Below are 14,295 nucleotides of genomic sequence, written 5' to 3'. Positions count from 1 at the left end.
TTTATCACCAAAGGTGACCTTGCATTTCTGATTCTACCTCACCCAAGTGCTGGAGGCTTACAGAACCATTCCCTGCTACCTTCCATTCCCTTCTACTTTTTTCATAATATAACTGTATTTTATCTCCTAATTTCCCCACACGTTTTTCATAACTTGCTACAGTGATGACCACCATTATTTCTTTTCTTTGAGATAGTTTCATGTAGCTCTTGTAGGCCTGGAACGAATGATGGAGTCAAAGATGACCACTGGAATCACAAGCCTGTACGAGCACTTCCTACCCAACTATTTTCTCTTGCTATCAAACTGCTACTTCCAAAACCAAGTTCTACTTCACTGTCTTTGAATCCCTGAACTGTTTTTTTACAACCGTCGAGAAAATCCTGACACATTTGTTCAGGTTTTGTCCCTGAAAGTCTGGCAGCCATACCTCCCATCTGTAATTCAGGCATGAAAGGGTCAGGCAGTAGAGCCTTGAGTTTGAGGACGACTAAAGCTATATAGCTTAGGCGTGGGGTGGCACAGGCCTTTAATTCCAGGACTCTAGAAGTAGAATGGTGGGATCAAGGCCAGCCTGGTCTATAAATCGAGTTCTGTGACAGCCAGGGTCATATAGAGACCTTCCCAGGCGCCCCGCCATTCATACCCCGTCGGAAACCTTGTCTTTGGGGGGTAGGGGGAGTCACAGGGTGTAATTAACATCTGGCAAGCGCACGGTTTGAAAAAGTCTCTGGCCCAGCAAACCGGGCAATAAGAGCTCATGTAGCTCTCCCCTCCTCGTTCCCAAGGCAGCCTTAAAAAGTGACTCAAAGCTTCGTGAATCCGATGCAGCCCTAGAGCTTAGGAACCTAACCCGACCGAAGCAAAGCGCTGCCCAAATCTGTGTGAGACCGCGCACACTCAGGCGTGCACACTTCAAGCGGCGAATAAACGGCGATCGAGAACAAAGGTCTCCGAAACAACGCCTCAGGACAAGATGGCGACCGCCGCAAGTCGCGGCCTCCGGGGACAACAACGCCCACGCGCCTGCCAGTGAGCGCGCGAGCTCGCGCCCGCGGTGCTCGCCGGCGTGTTCGCGTGCACTGGAGCATCCAATAAACGCTACAGTTAAACCCGAACCCGTTTCCTCCACGACCTCGGGCCGGAGCCGAGAACGCAGGCGCAGGGTGCACCCACCTCCTTCTGCGCCACTGACGCAAGGAGACAGTAATCTGTTCGTAATTTATCCCGTGTGACCTTGAGTCTTTCCCGCCCTAAGGACCGGGGCTGTCCGAAGCAATGCCTGTCCACCTCTCTTCTTCCTCTCCCTTCTCCCTGCTCCTCCAGCCGCGGAAACCGTGATGAGAGAACGGGAACTTTCAGTGATTATGCTGAGGAGCGTGCTGGCGGCGTGCGCCGATCTCCGGAGCAGCGGACATGTAGTCTCTGGTCAGGCAGCGCGCCCGGCGCCTCAGCAGAAGAGCGGGCTTCATCGCTGCCGCGGCCAGCCCCCGCCCCCCCACCCCACGTGGTTGGAGGTTTCCAGAAGCGTAGCCACCGCCGTGCGCGCAGCTCGGGGCCCGTGGGGTGTTGGTTCTCGTCCTCGTCACCCCCTCTGTCCAGCCACCATGATAAGCGCCAGCAGAGCCGCGGCCGCGCGTCTCGTGGGCACCGCTGCGTCCCGGAGCCCCGCAGCCGCCCGTCCCCAGGTGAGAAGCTGCCATGCCTTCCGGTAGGGGCTCCAGGCCCCGACTCGAGTGAGGCAGGCCTTGCCCTTCGGGGTCAGACTCTAGGAGAAATCCGGAGCGAAGGGAGGTAACGGACCTTCGGTGGGCATTGTTGGCCTTCTTGGGGGGCTTTAGCCTCGAACTGTGCTGAGTCACAATCCTGGGCGTTCCGAACTCTTCACCCCGCTAATTGAGGACGTGTGGGTCCCCCCCTCTAACCTGCGGGGCATTGACTGTGTGTGCCTGGTTTTAGGCAGTGGATGTAGTTTACTGGAAAGGCACAGCTAGGCACGCTCGAATTTTCTTACGAGTCGATGGACAGGTTCCCTACTGTGAATATTCATGAATGTCGCTGCAGTGAAGAAACGGGAGGGTATCTACAGTAGGAACCGAAAATTAAATTCCAACCTTCCAACTCCATTCTTTGACGTTTTACTTTATTTTTTGATACAAGGTCTCTTTGTAGACCTGGTTGCCCGGGAATTGACTTTGTGGACTTCACAGAGGACCCCCCCCCCCAAAGCATAAATAAATAAATAAATAAATAACCCAATCCCGCCTGTCTGTCTCTGTCTCCCGAGGGCTGAGATTGAAGGCGAGCACACCCGACTCCAATGTTAGTGACTTTTTTATCCTTCTTATTCGATTTACTTGTGGTTTATAATAACAAATAGAAAAAAGATTGTGGATCTTAATCTGAAATAAGAAAAGGTACGTCTTTGGAGAATGAGACCCTGTACTTCTCCAAAGTAGTAGTTTTACCAGGCCTGTGGAAATGTCTCTGAGTACCTTAATTGATGCCAGGTGTACAGGGTTGTGAGTTTTATTTTAAGATAGGGTTTCAACAGCCTTAGCTGTTCTGGAACTTACTAGACCAGGCCTGCCTTTGGCCTGGAAATATTAGGATTAAAGGCATTTGCCATTAGGCCCGTCAACTGAGTTCAATTTTTCGTGCCAGCTTCATCGGGTCTTCAGAGGAAGTGGTTCCCAGACACACACACACACACACACCCTACACACATGGGGGTTTGTGTGCAAGCAAGGCACACCTGCCAGCTTCCAGGTTGTCCTGACTTTGAGGGACAATTTATGGGCTTCTTTTTGGTAAAGGCCAGAGTTGCTTCTAAGCATCACATTCTCGGTTTGTCACAGCAAATATTGGTACAAGAGCAATAATGTCAATGTTGGCAATCTGTTGGCAATGTAATTTTTTTCTCTCTTGGCGGGGAGCAATTCAAGACAATTTTATGTATGCTTAATTTTACCAGACAAGTCTGGAAAACTTGTAGATAAGTGATGTAGAGCTCAACCTGTGTATGTATTTTACATACTAAGGACTAAAGCTTGCATGTATTTCTCAGAATAATTGGAAAAAGCCCAAGTTTCTTTGTGTAGTTGATGGCTGATGCAATTTTTTTTTTCCCCCCAGGATGGCTGGAATGGCCTTAGTCATGAGGCTTTTAGATTTGTTTCAAGAAGAGATTATGCGTAAGTATAACCTCAGTTTCTCTGAGAAAAAAACACATATTGAACCTTAGAGCGTGGATGGGTTGGGTGCATTATACATTTGTATTTGAAGTTTATTCATTATGCCACTGTTAACACCAACATAAAATGCAGTTCTTCATATTGGAGACCACTGTTAAGATGACCATGGAGTTTCATTTCTTACAGATCAGAAGCAATCAAGGGTGCAGTTGTTGGTATTGATTTGGGTACTACTAACTCCTGTGTGGCTGTTATGGAGGGCAAACAAGCAAAGGTGAGCATAATTGGAAGCCTGAGGTCACTTAGATACCCAGTCTGGCATTAAGTACATGGAAATGCTGAATCGGGGCCCAGGTTGGTGGTGGGCACCTTTAAAGGCAGAGGGATCTCTGAGTTCAGGGCCAGCCTAGTGTACAAAATGAGTTCTAGGACAGCCGGGGCAACTGAGAGAAACCCTGTTTCAAAAACAAGCAGTGGTGAATTTAGTTTGGTACTGGTTTTTCTTCTGAGTGACTATGTCCTGGGCCAGCCTCGGGTGCAGTATTCTGTGCTAAGATTACAGCGTTAACCACTCCAGACTTCTAATGTGCATCTAAAGGCTGCTTTTGCTTTTTTTTTTTTTTTTTAAAAAAGATTTATTTATTATATGTAAGTACACTGCAGCTGTCTTCAGACACTCCAGAAGAGGGAGTCAGATCTTGTTAAGGATCGTTNTGAGCCACCATGTGGTTGCTGGGATTTGAACTCCGGACCTTCGGAAGAGCGATCGGGTGCTCTTACCCACTGAGCCATCTCACCAGCCCCTGCTTTTGCTTTTTTAAGACTTAGGAATTGACCTTTGGGTGTTCATAATTGAATGGGTCTAGATTAGCAAAAGTACAATTTAAACATGTCATTAGAGGACTTGAAATGGCCTGCTCTATTAGGAGTCCAGCAAGACTCAAGGTTAGAAGCTTCTACTTGCTAGAAACAAGGAGAGCTCCCACATTTGTGTTCTGTAGGGGTTGTCGAAGCCTCTTCAGCACAATACACAAACTTCCTTTTTGAGTGGTCAAGACTGAGCACTCCTGGGAATCTGCAGTTGTCTGTTTCACCCTTGCTGCTTTGTGCTGCTTCACCCATGCCTGGGCTGGCTACAGGCTGCTGGAACCCCACCTATTTGATGCTAAGATAAGCCCTTCCTTAGTCCTAATTTATGCTGCTCAGCCTATTTTGTTCTCTTTGTTTGAAATTTTAGCTTCTGTATATTTAACAAGAATAGGCGTAATAAAGGTGGTATGGCCATAGACTTGTGGACATATTTGAAATATTTATCATGTAGGATTCACAGCAATAAAACATGCTTAGTTTAGTGCATTATCCATTCAGCATTTTTTTTTTTAATATGATTCAAGCCATGGTTATAGCGATTCCAGTGGTGAGTAGTAATTTAATCAATGTCTTTGGGAATTTTAGGTCCTGGAGAATGCTGAAGGTGCCAGAACTACCCCTTCTGTGGTTGCCTTTACAGCAGATGGGGAACGACTTGTTGGTATGCCTGCAAAACGGCAAGCTGTCACCAACCCAAACAATACCTTCTATGCTACTAAGCGTCTGATTGGACGACGATATGATGACCCTGAAGTACAGAAAGACACGTGAGTAACAGGGAAGTCGGCCCAGAAGACTAGTGCTTTGACTTGTGTGTACTGGCGTGGCGCTCATCCTGTAGACCAGGCTGGCCTCGAGCTCACTGAGGTTCACCTGCCTCTGTCTCCCAGGTACTAGGATTAAAGGTATGTGCCACCATCACCTGGCCCAAGAGCACAATCCTAAAAAGCCCATTTTTGCCTTCCCAGATTAGAGTTTGCTTTGATATACATGGCAGTAACATGATAATAACAGGTCCTGTATTAAGATGCTTTAAGTTTGTGAGACATTCCTAAATTATGTGCGTCATCAGCAGTCATGTAGTGAAATAGGTTAATCATGTTAAGTTGTCTGTGTGTATGTGTATCCACCCTCCTCCCCCTTTTTTTCTCCTAGATAGTAGCCCTGGATATCCTAGAACTCACTCTGTAGACCAGGCTTGCCCTGAACTCAGATCCCCTTACTTCTGCCTCCCTGGTGCTCAGACTAAAGGTATGGACCACCACTGCCTGTGACAGGAGGCCAGAGTCATACCTTGCACAAGTCCATTTTCTTCTACCATGTAGGTCCTGTCTATTGATGGTCAGGTTATTAGATTTGTCAGTAAGAGACTTTATTTGCTAAGCTATCTTCTTGGTCCTGTTTTGCCCTTTTTTTTTTTTTTTTTTTTTTAAACTTGAGATTAAAACTGGAAAATATGGGCCAGGTAGTAGTGGTGTTACATGCTTTTGATTCCATTACTCAGGAGGCAGAGAGGCAGGTAGATTTCTGAGTTTCAAGACAGCCAGGGCTATACAAAGACATCCTGTCTTGAAAAAGAAATCCAAAAGGGAAAGAAAAGAAAGGCAGACTGGAGACCGCTCAGCACTTAAGAGTGCTGACTTCTTCCAAAGGATCTGGGTTTGATTCCTGATGCCTGTTGGTGTTTCACAAACTATTGGTAACTCTAGTTCTTGGGAATCTGACACCTCCTGGCCAGGTACGTAGACATATGCAGACTAAATACCAATATACATGAAATGAGTAAAAGTTAGAAAAATACCTCAAGCTTACTATTATGTGTGTTTTCTTAGGAAACAGCTTTTTTTGTTTTTTTAAGAATTATTTATTTTAATTATATATGCACTCTGTAGCTGTCTTCAGACACATCAGAAGAGGGCATTGGATCCCATTACAGATGGTTGTGAGCCACCATATGGTTGTTGGGAATTGAACTCAGGACCTGGAAGAACAGTCAGTGAGCTTCACTGCTAAGCCATCTCTCCAGCCAGGAACCTGCTTTTTTAAGCTCTGGGGATAGAGTCGAGTAGATCTGGTTATCTTCAAGTTACTCTTAAGTCAGTGTTCAGCTTCTTCCTTGCATCTGTACTTACTTTTTGTGACCAAGTAATATTGTATGGACGTTTTCTTAGAGACTGTCTGGTCTTTTACAATTTAAAATGGATGTGATATATGATGAACTTACAGTGGTAATTTTCACAAGGATAGTTTACTTACATAATTCTTTCTGTCTTTAAGTAAGAATGTTCCTTTTAAAATTGTCCGTGCCTCTAATGGTGATGCCTGGGTTGAGGCTCATGGAAAACTCTATTCTCCAAGTCAGATTGGAGCATTTGTGTTGATGAAGATGAAAGAGACTGCAGGTGAGTGGATTTATTTCACATCTAGGAAAATTGGATGTGCTGTTTGTTTTTATGCATTAATTCTGATTAGCTTCATATTCTGTAGATAATGGTGTCTGGAGCTTTTTGCATAGAAAATTTAGGAAGGGTGGAACCTGCAGATTGAGTTTAACTTTCCTGCTGGGTTGGTTGGTTGGTTTTTCCCAGTAGGGTGCACTGTAGTATTTTGTGTTTAAAACCAGAAAGCTACAAGTTAAATATAAGTCTAAAGGTCACTGGATATTGATAAGTCTTGACTGAAATGCTAAAGGTGATTTGGAATTTCCACCAACATCTCTGCTGTTGCACAAAAGCACTTCCCAGACCTTCAAACATTTTGGGAGGTGGGGCTCAGCAGCACAGGCTGGCTTGAGCTCTGATCCTAAGTTGTAACCTCCTAAGTGCTAACATAGTTAGGGTGATTTGATTTTCAGACCAAACTTCATACTGTAATCTAGGCTGGCTTGGAACTCATTTTGTAGTCTAGACCGGTCTCACATTTGTAGTGACCTTCGACCCTCAGCTTTGTGGGTGCCAAGAGTAAACGCATGAGCTGCTGTGCCTGCCTGCAGGTCTTCCTTTGTAACCTGGGCAACTTTGAATTCAGGTTCCTCCTGCTGCCACCTGGTGCTAAATTACAAGGTGCTAGATACAGTACTCACCCTAGTGTCTTGGAGTGTTCTTTTCCATGGTCTCTCTACATGTTAAGCCACAAAGGAGTCTTGCTCCTCAAGAGGATGAGGTGTAGAATATTAGGCTATAGTAATAATTTTGTTGCCCTTTTTTTTTTTCCTGACATGGTACCACAATTGAATTTTATTCTTTGTTTCCCAGAAAATTACTTGGGCCACACAGCAAAAAATGCTGTGATCACAGTCCCTGCTTATTTCAATGACTCACAGCGACAGGTAAAATTAATTAGATCTCTTTTTTGCTGGGAGTAGGGGTGGGGTACCTGAGTTAAAGGATGGAAAGATAGATTTATTTCCACTTTCTCTAGGCCACTAAGGATGCTGGTCAGATATCTGGGCTAAATGTGCTTCGGGTGATCAATGAGCCTACAGCTGCTGCTCTAGCTTATGGTCTGGACAAATCTGAAGATAAAGTGTAAGTTGGTACAGTACCTTTTTTTTTTTTTTTTTTTTTTGAGACAGGGTTTCTCTGTGTAGCCCTGGCTGTCCTGGAACTCACTCTGTAGACCAGGCTGGCCTCGAACTCAGAAATCCTCCTGCCTCTGCCTCCTGAGTGCTGGGATTAAAGGCATGCACCACCACACCTGGCACAGTACATATTCTTACCTGACTTACAGGGTTTGGTTTTGTTTTTTTTTTTTATTTTGGGGGGGGTAATTTTACTGCATTTTGTGTGGGTCTGTGTGTTGTGGTACCTTTGTACCATGGCATGGATGTAGAGGTCAGAAGATTAAATGTGTGAACTGGCTTTTGACTTTCCCTAAGATAGATTTTGGGTCAGGTTTTCAGATGTGGTGGCAAGTGCCTTCACCTTCAATGGTTCTGCTCTTTTGTTCATTTACTCTTATTTTCAATTATTAATTTGTTCATATATGCATGTTAATCTTGACACAGAGATATCAGACTCCCCTGGAGCCCAACGATTTTACAGGTGGTTGTGAGCCTCCTGATGTAGGTACCTAAAGATTCGTGCTCTTAGCTGTGGAACTCCAACCCCACACACTTAAAATGTATTGTGTGGCCCGGCATGGTGGCGTACACCTTTAATCCCAGCACTCGGGAGGCAGAGGCAGGCGGATTTCTGAGTTCGAGGCCGGCCTGGTCTACAAAGTGAGTTCCAGGACAGCCAAGGCTACACAGAGAAACTCTGTCTCGAAAAAAACAAAAAAAAAAAAAATGTATTGAGTGAGTGGTGGGTCACGTTCACAGCACAGTGCACTTGTGGAGGTCAGAACAATTTAGAGGAGTCAATTCCTTCCTTCCATGTAATTTTCTGAGATTGATCAGGCTTGGAACCAAACATCTGCAGAGAAGCCATCTGTTTTAATGGCCCTTGTGCTTGTAATTTGTTTTGTTTTGAAGTCGGGGTGGGTTTTTTTGTTTTTGTTTTTGGTTGGTTGGTTGGTTTTTCGTTTTTCGAGACAGGGTTTCTCTGTGTAACCCTGGCTGTCCTAGAACTCACTCTGTAGACCACACTGGCCTAGAACTCAGAAATCCGCCTGCCTCCGCCTCTGCCTCTTAAGGGCTGGGATTAAAGGCGTGCACCACCACTGCCTAGCTGAAGACAGTTTCTTTATGTAGCTCTGGCTGTCCTGGAACTCCCTTTGTAAACCAGGCTATTCCCAAACTCAGAGGTTTGCCTGCCTCCCCCTCCCCTGGGATAAAGGTGTGCACCACCACCACCTGACTTCTGCTATAAATGTAACCTGAACTGTAAACTAAGTTATAACAGCTATAAGATTTTTCCTAGAGCATTACCGTTTCAGAGGGTGAAATGTTGTGCTTAGACAAAAAAAAAAACAAAAAAAAAAGTACTTTATTCTCTCCAAATCTGTTTGTATGATCACTAATTCATGACCATTTTACTGTTCATTTTAGACCCTTGATAACTTTTTTTGTTATGTGTTGACAAATACTTTGGTGTGTCACTAATTTTACTTGTTTCTGTATTACATGCTTATATAATATGTTAACAGGTTAACTACATTCAGTTATTAAATATTTCAGGAAATATAGTTAATAATTAAACTTGGAATTTTAATTCATTGTTTTGTTTCTTGGAACTTATTTATTTATTTATTGTTTTAGCATTGCTGTGTATGATTTAGGTGGTGGAACCTTTGACATTTCTATCCTGGAAATTCAGAAAGGAGTTTTTGAGGTGAAATCTACCAATGGGGACACTTTCTTAGGAGGTGAAGACTTTGACCAAGCTTTGTTAAGGCACATTGTCAAGGAGTTCAAGAGAGAGGTTAGTTACCATTGGTTAATGTGTAGGCATTGAGTTTTTGAGATTTTTGTTTGTTTGTTTGCATTGCTTTTTGCTTTGTTAATAGCTTTTTTATACAAAGATAACTATGTTTCAGATTCATGGATAAACTAAACCAGTTTAGTTATATAATCTTAGATTGAGAACAAAAGACCAAGTGACAGTGGTTACAGTATTGGAGAAGAAATTTTAGGAACACTGAAAAACAAGACCTTGAGCTTGGCAGAGTTGATGGGAGTTGGTCTACTGACATGGGTCAGATAACTTATTAATACTTGGTTATTTTCTACATATCTTTAAAGGTGATAATTTTTATTTCTTTATAAAGGATTGGCCCCTTAGTGAGCAAACAAAATGTGTTCTACATCGCTACTGCAGTTCTATATTGTCTCACTAATCCTATTTTATAGACAGGGGTGGATTTGACCAAAGACAACATGGCACTTCAGAGGGTTCGGGAAGCTGCTGAGAAGGCTAAATGTGAACTCTCCTCGTCTGTGCAGGTACTGAGCATATCTGAATAGTGTCTTCTAATTGACCTAAGGTCTGTGGAGCCTCTCTACCATCTTCTGTTTGCTGAGAACCTTGGGTGTGAGCAAAGGAATATGATAATCAGTTCTTTTCATCTGAATGAATGAAGTAGATTTATGGATGTGTGTGCCTTTGCCTGCATGTGTGTCTGTACTACATTTTTGCTTGGTTTCTGTGGCAGCCAGAAGAGGGTATCAGAACTGACATGTCAGTGTTGGGGATTGAACCCAAGTCTTCTGGGTGAGCAGTGAACTACTGAGCCATCTGTCCATGCCTGGGCTAAAAGATGATAAAGATACACTAGAGCAAATAACATTCACGCTTCTGTGTGAATGACGTTAATGACTCACTTTTAAGTTAAAGATGTATTTTTCTTTCTCCACACCCTATCCCTCCCTCCTGCCCCCACTCCCCAGTGCTGGGATAAAAGTCATATATCACTACAAACAGCAAGCTGAAAATTTTAGATCCGGAGATAGCTCGTTGGTAGAGGACTTGGCTAACATGTATGAACTCTTTACATCCCAGCATTGCAAAAAAGAAAAGTTTAGTGAGGTAGTTGAGGCTAAAGTATTATTACCACAGCAAATCTGTGTGCATAATGAGTTGCAGCCAACTTGTGCCATCTTTCCAGCCCTCGGGTTCAGTTTTTGGTTTTTATTTTATTTTTTTATTTTTGAAGACTGATTTATTTCTATATGTAAAGTGCACTGTAGCTGTCTTCAGACACCCCAGAAGAGGCATCAGATCTCATTACAGATGGTTGTGAGCCTCCATGTGGTTGCTGGGAATTGAACTCAGGACCTTTGGGAGAGCAGTCAGTGCTCTTAACTGCTGAGCCATCTCTCCAGCACCCTCGGGTTAGGTTTTTGAGATAGGGATTCTCTGTATTAGTCCTGGGACACTATAGACCAGGCTGACCTCAAACTCAGACCCACCTGCTTCTGCCTCCCAAGTACTGGGATTAAAGGTTTGCACAACCATCCCTGGCTTGAAGTAGCAAGTGTTCTTAACCACTAATGTCTCTCTCCAGCCCACTCCTAAGGCTCTTAGCTCTGAATTTGGATGAATCATTTCACTTTTTCTTCTTAACCTACAACTGAAGCTAATGAATGGTAACTTTCTCTTACACTTGAGAGGTTTACCTTCCTAAATAAACTAGTAAATAGTAAGGACTATGCATTAAATAATAACTTAAAGGTGACTTAGACCCGTACTTATGCAATACACATCTACATACGTTTAGGTAACACACTTTTTAAGAGAGTTTTTGGAAAAAATCCAGTGTGGCAAACTGTATAAGGCTCTGGGGTAAAGACCTGGGGGAAGGGGGTTGGAAAAGCTGAGTGTAGATGGAGGAGATGGTAAACCTAGACACAGAGTGGATCAGTAAGTACAGACCCAGAAGAATTATTAAACATAGTCAAAACATGTGAAAAATTGGAATAGAATGGAAAATGTTTCTTAGAGAGTTAAGCAGTAGAGTTTAAAAGTGAGGAAGGCAGAACTTTGTCATAGAATGGCTTTGTCTTAAAAGTTAGTAGTCCCATGCTGAGTGTAGTGCCACTTGGGAGACAGAGGCAGGTGAATATCTTAAAATCTGAGGTCATCCTGCTATATGTAGTTCCAGGACCCCCAGAGCAACATAGTGAGACCCTGTTTTAGACACACACAAACACAAAGACAGTTGTTAATCAAAAATCCTCAGTAGTTACATATGGCTAGTGATTGCCAAATTGAATGACACTTTCTGTTGACAAAACAGCCAGACAGCATTGAAGTTATTTTCTGATTTGTCATTGAAGTTTTCAGAGAAATTGTCATTATTCTTTCAAGCAATGTACATCGCCCTTATTTACATAGACAGTGTATCTACTATGAAGTATTTAACTGTGTAAGGTAGTTTGTCCTGTAGAAAGGTGCTTAAGAACTAGCTTTTCTCAAGTTGTATATCCTGTTAGCCTTTGATAGAAATGTAAAGCAATGTGGGAGAGGGGGGATCTGGATGTGTACTTCTCAGACAATGTTAATAGCAAATTCTTTGAATTTTGTTAGTCTAATTTTTTAACTGTTTCTAGTTGTGTTGTGACATATTTATTTGCTATGAAACAGATTGAGTGCTGAGATTAGATATGTGCCGTATATATCGGGGTATACTAATTATATATAATAAGTTTTATTAAGATATTTTCATACATATATCTACACATCAAGTCTAAATATCCTTGATTGCATGTGCTTTTCAAGTCCATGGTTATGGTTTTAACTTTGAATGGAGTATCAGAGTACCAATTGTTCTCCCTACTGACATCTGGTTCCTGTGCAGACTGACATCAACTTGCCATACCTTACCATGGATGCTTCTGGACCAAAGCATTTGAATATGAAGCTGACTCGAGCTCAGTTTGAAGGCATTGTCACAGATTTAATCAAGAGAACTATTGCTCCGTGTCAGAAAGCTATGCAGGATGCAGAAGTCAGCAAGAGTGACATAGGAGAAGTGATTCTGGTTGGTGGCATGACAAGGATGCCCAAGGTATGGACTCATATTTCTCATAGAGGATAAAAATAACATAATGCATTCTTGGGCAAATGGCTTGTGTTGTGTGTGGACACAAATATGATCCATTCTATTAGTGTTCTTTAAAGAGTGGTGTCTTAGTCAGGGTTTCTATTCCTGCACAAACATCATGACCAAGAAGCAAGTTGGGGAGGAAAGGGTTTATTCGGCTTACATTTCCATACTGCTCTTGATCACCAAAGGATGCAGGACTGGAACTCAAGCAGGTCAGAAAGTAGGGGCTGATGCAGAGGCCATGGAGGGATGCTCTTTACTGGCTTGCCTCCCCTGGCTTGCTCAGCCTGCTCTCTTATAGAACCCAAGACTACCAGCCCAGAGATGGTCCCACCCAAAGGGGCCTCTCCCCCTTGATCACTAATTGAGAAAATGCCCCACAGCTGGATCTCATGGAGGCATTTCCCTAACTAAAGCTCCTTTCTCTGTGATAACTCCAGCTGTGTCAAGTTGACACAAAACTAACCAGTACAAGTGATAAGACCAGACTCACCAAAAAGTGCTTTTAGTCGCCTGTGATGGCTCATGCAGGAGGATGGCCTTGAGTTCTAGGTAAGATGCAGCTACAGAATTATACTTTGCACACACACTTAAACCCAGTCTGGTAAGGTAAGTTGTTAAGCTTGATGGTAACCAGTCCCTGGGGGATGTTTTGGACACCTTTTCTCAGTAGTACTTGGTGAGGGAGAGTACTGGAGGCCTACTTGAATTTCTTCAACAAATATTTGTGCAGTGATGCATTTTATTCAACACATCATTCTGAAAACAGATGTGTAGAAAAATAATAACTGAGCACAGACTTGTTGAAGGTGCAGTTGGGTTTTGGTAGCTAGATAGAATTATCTTACACCAAGTTAATGATGCATTTATTTTGGTAGTGGTTTGTTCTGTTTCTGTCTTTGAAACACATGGATGTTGGAAAATGAACCCAAAATAAATTAAGACCCTAGGATTCTGGTTTATTCTGTTACTGATATTAACAAATTTTCCTAAGATGCTGTGCACTTTGGTTACCTCTAATACATAGGCTCAGAAACTATCCCTCATTTCAGCTGCAAAATTAATACTTCTTGTGTAGAATATGAAAACTGTATTTTATAATCCCTTGTCATGTGCCTTCTATTTCAAATGACATCCTCTGGGAAGCTAGATAATTGAAATAAACTCTTCTCTAATTTAAGTGGACAGTGAATGAGATGCTATGAAGTTGTCAAACACAAGTCTGCAATCTTGGATCTGACTTGCTGTCTGGCAAACATGCTCGTGTTGTGTTTCTCTCCATCGGTTGCCCTGGGTGTTGGCTAACAGCTTCTTTCTCCCTGATGCTTAGGTTCAGCAGACTGTGCAAGATCTTTTTGGCAGAGCCCCGAGTAAAGCTGTTAACCCTGATGAGGCTGTAGCCATCGGAGCTGCCATTCAGGGAGGTGTGTTGGCTGGTGATGTTACAGATGTGCTACTCCTGGATGTCACTCCCCTCTCTCTGGGTATTGAGACACTGGGAGGTGTCTTTACCAAACTTATTAATAGAAACACCACTATTCCAACCAAAAAGAGCCAGGTAAGAGCCATTCTTTCTTCCTGCCTATTAACAGTCCTAAGTTCTACAAGTGATGTGTTTCCAATCACTTTATGAACTTTTTCTTTTTTCCTTTTTTTTTTTTTTTGTTTTTTTTTTTGTTTTTTCGAGACAGGGTTTCTCTGTATAGACCAGGCTGGCCTCGAACTCAGAAATCCACCTGCCTCC

The 14,295-nt window shown here is 43.1% G+C and overlaps 1 protein-coding gene and 1 non-coding gene across 2 annotated transcripts in view; both read left to right on the top strand.

The window, feature by feature from the left end:
* Positions 1 to 1,501: 1,501 nt before the first annotated feature.
* Positions 1,502 to 14,295, top strand: part of Hspa9 (heat shock protein family A (Hsp70) member 9) — a 17,186-nt gene continuing 4,392 nt past the window's right edge. The window contains exons 1-11 of the mRNA XM_021214995.2: positions 1,502 to 1,688; positions 3,136 to 3,194; positions 3,381 to 3,468; positions 4,650 to 4,831; positions 6,342 to 6,466; positions 7,319 to 7,392; positions 7,485 to 7,591; positions 9,265 to 9,427; positions 9,856 to 9,948; positions 12,303 to 12,512; positions 13,882 to 14,109. Coding sequence (XP_021070654.1) covers positions 1,608 to 1,688; positions 3,136 to 3,194; positions 3,381 to 3,468; positions 4,650 to 4,831; positions 6,342 to 6,466; positions 7,319 to 7,392; positions 7,485 to 7,591; positions 9,265 to 9,427; positions 9,856 to 9,948; positions 12,303 to 12,512; positions 13,882 to 14,109 — 1,410 coding nt within the window. The 5' untranslated portion in view covers positions 1,502 to 1,607. The remainder of the gene's footprint in view (positions 1,689 to 3,135; positions 3,195 to 3,380; positions 3,469 to 4,649; positions 4,832 to 6,341; positions 6,467 to 7,318; positions 7,393 to 7,484; positions 7,592 to 9,264; positions 9,428 to 9,855; positions 9,949 to 12,302; positions 12,513 to 13,881; positions 14,110 to 14,295) is intronic.
* LOC115065587 lies at positions 13,279 to 13,348 on the top strand. The gene has a single exon (XR_003845351.1). It is a non-coding gene; the product is annotated as a small nucleolar RNA SNORD63 (small nucleolar RNA).

Source organism: Mus pahari, chromosome 15 (genome assembly GCF_900095145.1).
Source record: "Mus pahari chromosome 15, PAHARI_EIJ_v1.1, whole genome shotgun sequence".
In the NCBI taxonomy this organism is placed as follows: domain Eukaryota; kingdom Metazoa; phylum Chordata; class Mammalia; order Rodentia; family Muridae; genus Mus; species Mus pahari.
This window is presented reverse-complemented; position numbering and strand designations above follow the sequence as displayed.